General features: G+C 42.9%; 1 protein-coding gene across 4 annotated transcripts in view; it reads left to right on the top strand.

The window, feature by feature from the left end:
- The window catches only part of LOC107676745 (serine/threonine-protein phosphatase 2B catalytic subunit alpha isoform), a 188,798-nt gene that overhangs the window by 168,707 nt on the left and 13,447 nt on the right, over positions 1-6,644 (top strand). For all 4 annotated transcript variants that reach the window (XM_016471409.1, XM_016471408.1, XM_016471410.1 and 1 more), the window contains one exon: positions 6,469-6,566. In XM_016471409.1, the coding sequence (XP_016326895.1) occupies positions 6,469-6,566 (98 nt within the window). The remainder of the gene's footprint in view (positions 1-6,468; positions 6,567-6,644) is intronic.

Below are 6,644 nucleotides of genomic sequence, written 5' to 3'. Positions count from 1 at the left end.
CGCTTCCTCCAACTGAAGAGGACAGAGAGCTATCTCTGCTCTGCCCTGTCAGAGCTCTGAGAATCTATATTGAGCATTCCGCCCCCTATAGGCAGTTGGAACAACTCTTTGTCAGCTTTGGTAACCGCACCAAAGGGCTTCCGGTTACGAAGCAAAGACTCTCTAGATAGATAGTAGACTCCAGCTCGATAGCGTACTCTTCTTTGGGCCTTCAATGCCCCATTGGAGTACTCTCTCCACTTCACTAGAGGCATCGCCTCGTCTTGGCCATGGTCCAGTGGTGTGTCCACTGCGGATATTTGTGAGGCGGCCGGCTGGGCCTCGCCATCCACATTCGCAAGATTTTATAACCTGGAAGTCCCGGCCTTGCAGGCCAGGGTCCTTTCCGCTTGAAGTGGCATGCGCTGCGTAAACAGATCTGGCAGAGAGCCCCTGACCATATCACGCTCAAGCTCTCTAGCATTGGTTCACCTGTTAGCTCTCGACCCCTAGGTGTCTAAGTTACGGGAGTACTCTGGAACGATTAACCAGGCCGGGTGTGACCTCGGGATACGAGACACCTCTACGCCTTAAAGTGGTCTTTTTTCTCCGCTTGGTGTCTAAACCGCGGCAAAGACCCTCATACTTCCGATTTGACAGAGGTGTTGTCATTTCTGCAAGAGCTGCTGAATAAGGTACATTCCCCATCCACGCTCAAAGTCTATGTGGCGGCTATAGCAGCCTCTCATGCCCCTATTTAGGGCTAATCGGTGGGCAGAAACAGCGCGGTCATCCGCTTCCTAAGGGGTGCCAGGAGGCTGAATCCGCCTGGTCCGCCCCGCCTCGATGGCCCTGAAGGGCCCCGCTTTCGAGCCGCTACAGACTGCCAACATTCGGTCGCTATTGCTGAAGACTGCTCTGCTTCTAGCACTGGCATCAGTAAAGCGAATAGGGTACCTGCAGGCGCTCTCTATTAGCCCTGCCTGCCTGGAATTTGGGCCTAATGACACTAAAGTTGTCCTGAAACCAAGGCACGGTTACGTACCTAAGGTGCTCTCCACTCGGTTGAGAGCACAGGTCATTACGCTCTCCGCGCTTCCTCCAACTGAAGAGGACAGAGAGCTATCTCTGCTCTGCCCTGTCAGAGCTCTGAGAATCTATATTGAGCATTCCGCCCCCTATAGGCAGTTGGAACAACTCTTTGTCAGCTTTGGTAACCGCACCAAAGGGCTTCCGGTTACGAAGCAAAGACTCTCTAGATAGATAGTAGACTCCAGCTCGATAGCGTACTCTTCTTTGGGCCTTCAATGCCCCATTGGAGTACTCTCTCCACTTCACTAGAGGCATCGCCTCGTCTTGGCCATGGTCCAGTGGTGTGTCCACTGCGGATATTTGTGAGGCGGCCGGCTGGGCCTCGCCATCCACATTCGCAAGATTTTATAACCTGGAAGTCCCGGCCTTGCAGGCCAGGGTCCTTTCCGCTTGAAGTGGCATGCGCTGCGTAAACAGATCTGGCAGAGAGCCCCTGACCATATCACGCTCAAGCTCTCTAGCATTGGTTCACCTGTTAGCTCTCGACCCCTAGGTGTCTAAGTTACGGGAGTACTCTGGAACGATTAACCAGGCCGGGTGTGACCTCGGGAAGCTCAGCCCGTCTTAGCCTTGGGTTGTTGTTAACTTCTCTATGGGCATTGGTTGCTTATGGAAGTTTGATACTTTTAGTCGTTCCACTACATTAGCACGGCGTGATTGTACTGTGTTCCCATATGTGTCTAGCAAGAAGCAGTACGAGTGTAGTATCGAAAGGGAACGTACTCGGTTACTAACATAACCTCGGTTCCCTGAGATACGGGAATGAGTACTGCGTTGCTAGCCGTGCTATGTAGCTGCACGACTACATAGTCGCTTCAGTCGAAGTAACCTGAGAATAGCGAGCAGCTTCGGATCAGCTCCGCTGCCTAGCCATTGGTTCGTTTTTAATACACTGCACGAATCAATGGCCGTGTAGTTTCACTGTATGAATGAAAAAAGGCTTCAGTTCAGGAGAAAAAAGGCTTTTTTCCCATATGCGTCTAGCAAGACGCAGTGCTTGATCCCGTATCTCAGGGAACCGAGGTTACGTTAGTAACCGAGTATGTTTTCCTGTCCTGTCAGCCGTTACACTGTGCTCATAGCGTGTGCTCTTCAATTGCACACACAAATATGGCGGAGTGCGCTGTAGCCTGTATCATTTCATATTAAAGCGAGTGTATGTTAGATCCATCTCACGTTCATCAGCGGCAGCTCTTAAATTAATAGCAGCAGAATTACCTAATAACCCAACATTTGTGAAGAAAAAAAGAGGAAATCAATAACTTTTGTAGTTTTAATGATTTATCTAAAGTTGAAATCAAAAGATTACATACACATTGTACAATCTGAAAAATTTTAGTTATTTTACCAAAATAAGAGGGATCATACAAAATGCATGATATTGTTTATTTAGTACTTACCTGAATAAGATATTTCACATAAACGATGTTTACATATAGTCCACAAGAGAAAATAATAGTTGAATTTATAAAAATTACCCCATTCAAAAGTTTACATAGTGAACACTTGATTCTTAATACTGTGCTGTTACCTGGATGATCCACAGCTGTGTTTTTTGTTTAGTGATAGTTGTGAACTCCTGAACAGTTAAACTGCCCACTGTTCTTCAGAAAAATCTCAGAAAAAAGAATTTGAAGATCAGGGTAAATTTAACTTATTTTGTATTCTGGGAAGCATGTAAGTATCTTCTGTAGCTTCTGAAAGGCAGTACTAAATAAAAAATAAAAAATAATATAAATAATAATTAATAAAATAATAAAAAAAAATATATATATATACAAAAAAATGAAGGGTCTGTAATTTTTATGGTTTATATATTATATATAGTTTTTATAGGCTTATTTTAACGTACAGAGACAGAATACCAACCAAAAAAAATCCAGGAAAAAAAAAACATTATATAACGGTTAGAAATTGATTTGCATTTCAGTGAGTGAAATAAGTATTTGATCCTCAAGCAAAACATGACTTAGTACTTGGTGCAGCCACTCCTCTTTACAGATTCTCTCTAAATCCTTAAGGTTTCTTGGGTGTTGTTTGGCAACTCAAAGTTTCAGCTCCCTTCACAGATTTTCTATAGGATTGCGGTCTGGAGACTGGCTAGGCTACTCCATGACCTTAATGTGCTTCTTCTTAAGCCACTCCTTTGTTGCCTTGGCAGTATGTTTTGGGTCATTTTAATCCTTGAAGACTAATCCATGACCCATCTTCAGTGTTCTGGCTGAGGGAAGGAGGTTCTCGTCCAAGATTTTGCAGTACATGGCTTCGTCCATTTGCCCCTCAATGCAGTGAAGTCGTCCTGTACCCTTAGCAGAAAAACAGCCCCAAAACATAATGTTTCCAACTCCGTGCTTGACTGTAGGAATGGTGTTCTTGGGGTCATAGTCAGTATTTGTCTCCCTCCAAACACGGCAGTTCGAGTTAATGCCAAAGCGCTCAATTTTGGTCTCATCTAACCACAGCACTTTCTCCCAAGCCTTCTCTGAATCATTTAGATGTTCTTTGGCAAAAAATTTTAACGGGCCTGTACATGTGCCTTCTTGAGTAGTGGGACCTTGCGGGAGCTGCAGGATTTCAATCCATTGCGGCGTAGTGTGTTACCAATGGTTTGCTTGGTGACTGTAGTCCCAACTGCCTTAAGATCATTAACAAGCTCCTCCCGTGTAGTTCTGGGCTGATCCCTCACCTTTCTTATGATCATCTTTACCCCATGAGGCGAGATCTTGCACAGAGCTCCATTTCCGAATAAACGCACCAACAGTTGTCTCCTTCTCACCAAGGTTCTTGCTGATGGTCTTGTAGCCCATTCCAGCCTTGTGCAAATCTACAATCTTGTCTCTGACATCCTTTGACAGCTCTTTGGTCTTGCCCATGGTGGTAGGAGAGATTGGAATGGAAAATACAGACTGTGTGGACAGGTGTCTTTTATACACCTAATGATCTGACATTAGGAGTAACTTCTTAAAGTGACAGGACTAATCTGTGTTCCGCATGGGCACATAACCAGTCTGTGGGAGCCAGAATTCTTGTTGGTTGGTAGGGCATCAAATACTTATTTCACTCACTGAAATGCAAACCAATCTCTAACCTTTATATAATGTGTTTTTTTCTGGATTTTTTTGGTCAGTATTCTGTCTCTATCCATTAAAATAAACCTACCATAAAAATTACAGACTCTTCATTTCTTTGTAAGTGGGCAAACTTACAAAATCAGCAGGGGATCAAATAAATATTTTCCCCACTGTATATATACAGTGCCGTGAAAAGGTTTTGCCCCCTTCCTGTTTTTAAAATTTTTTGCATATTTGTCACAATTAAAAGATTCAAATCATCAAACTAATTTTAATATTACACAAAGATAATGCAAGTAAATACAAAATGCAGTTTTTAAAAGATGGTTTCATTTATTAAGGGAAAAAAGCTGCTCAAACCTACCTGGACCTACGTGAAAAATTAATTGCCCCCTCCTGTTAAATCATGAAAGAACATTTTTACATTAATTCATTTAGTCATTTGAGACTTTAGTCTTTGCAACTTTACAGATATTCTTTATGTACCAAGAGCTTGTAACACTTCAGAGAACGGAAAAATTGAAATCGCATCATATGACCCCTTTAAATCTACCAGTTGCGGTTGCTTCCGGGCGAGCGGATTCTCCGCAGCATTCTCGTCTCCGCTCTGTTGCTATGAGTCGTCAGGATTGATGCGCGTTCTCAGTGATTTGCTGGTCTGCGGGAGATGATGAATCTGAATGTGGTGTTTACATGAACGCTAAAGAAAGTGATCGGGTTGATGTGCGTGTTTATGTCACAAGCTTCAAATCGGAATTGATTTTTTTTCACACTGCACAAATATAGAGTTTCTCACTGTTTGCACTGCACATAATAACCACTCTCCTACACTCTTTATTTGTTTTTAACAGCAGAATTAATATTTATTAATTTATGGATAAATATACATATAAACCGCTGTGCAGTGCTGCACATATTTATCACGCAGTAAAAATGCCCCTCCCCGCGCCCAAAACGGGTTGCCTGTGGATGAGAATCCAAAACAAGGACTGGTGGGAGGTTGTCCTGCTCCACTTCACAGTTGCCGAGTGAAAGGAGAGTTTTATAATGACAGGACACGCATTTATACAACACTTTATTCAAAAGGAAGAACCGCTCGTTCCGCGCGTCATACGTCATTACGCTAATTTCTGCGTCATCGCACATGCTTCCAGTTTCGGACCTCTTGGGTTCAGTCCGATCGAGTGTTTACATGCACTCTCAGTCGTATTAGAAAAGGAATAAACCACCCCCTTAAATCCGATCGAAATTTCATTCCGATCGAGCTCAATCGGATCGATTTTGGGACCGTTCACATGTCGCGCCTAAAAACGCGTGGAAAACGCTAGGCGCGCCGCTTTCTGCTTTTTTTCCAAAGCGTTCGGGCGCTTGCGCTCCGGAGGCGTCTGCCGTTGCTAAGCAACCAAGGCCTGCGCTCTCCATGAAGACTTGGGAGTTTCAGCAAAGGATAAATGGATTTGCAGCACTAAAAATCGCTTGCAGTAGCTCTGCTACTAAATTTATTTAAAAATGGCTATCCCTGTACAGCTATGATCAGCTGTTCCTTCATCTTGGCTGAGCTTTCAATGTTGTTACGGGAAAGGATGAAGCTGATTGGTTGGTTCTTGTCACATGACCCGCGCTTGCGCATTCTGAAAAGTTTAAATGTTTTTATCTCGATGCGGCGCGGAAGCGCCTGGAAAAAATGAGCGCGTCGCACCGCAACCGCGTCGCTTCCATTATGAGCGCGCCTGCCGCGTCTTCATTTGAAATAACGAACTTGAGCGCGCAAAAAAACGCGATATGTGAATGGACCCTAAGGGGCCAGTGTAGGTACACTTTTGACTTCAACTGTATATTTAATTTAGTGTTTGATAACTTTATTACATTTCTGTATATTTCCTACTTGCTGAAGGGCACAGGTATGACATATTATAATGGGTTTATTTAATGATTGTTTTAAATTCACTTAAATTATGTAATAAATGTTATTTTTTAAAGTCTAATAAATGTTCAAAATGATAGCACTCAGTTATACTGTAATGTTGAATGGCTATAGTCAATGGTTTAATATTAGGAAACAAAGAAGAATTTCCTAGAGACATCAGTAGTATTGGTATCAGTGATATTTGCCTTCAGTCATAAATAAGATGACATTAAACAAATATTTAAAAAATATAGTACAAATATTGTGTGTGTGTGTGTGTGTGTGTCTGTGTTTGTGTGTAAAATAAAGAATTTACAGCTGGTAAACTGTCTAAATTCTTACACCATTGGCAGTTATTGTGTATGTATTTTTAAATATTTGTGTGTTAATATTTATACGTAACAACATGTTCTGTTATAGAGAGGAGAGTGAGAGCGTTTTGACGTTGAAGGGTCTCACTCCAACTGGCATGCTACCCAGTGGCGTTCTGTCTGGAGGCAAAGAGAAACTCCAGAATGGTGAGATACACACACACACAGGTCCTTGTGGTCAGGAATATGTAAATCACTTTAAGCAAACTGTGATATCATATTTCT

This window comes from Sinocyclocheilus anshuiensis, unplaced genomic scaffold (assembly GCF_001515605.1).
Source record: "Sinocyclocheilus anshuiensis isolate Anshui unplaced genomic scaffold, SAMN03320099.WGS_v1.1 scaffold500, whole genome shotgun sequence".
Lineage (NCBI taxonomy): Eukaryota > Metazoa > Chordata > Actinopteri > Cypriniformes > Cyprinidae > Sinocyclocheilus > Sinocyclocheilus anshuiensis.
The sequence above is the reverse complement of the archived record's forward strand: the minus strand, read 5'-3'. Positions and strand labels throughout refer to the sequence as shown.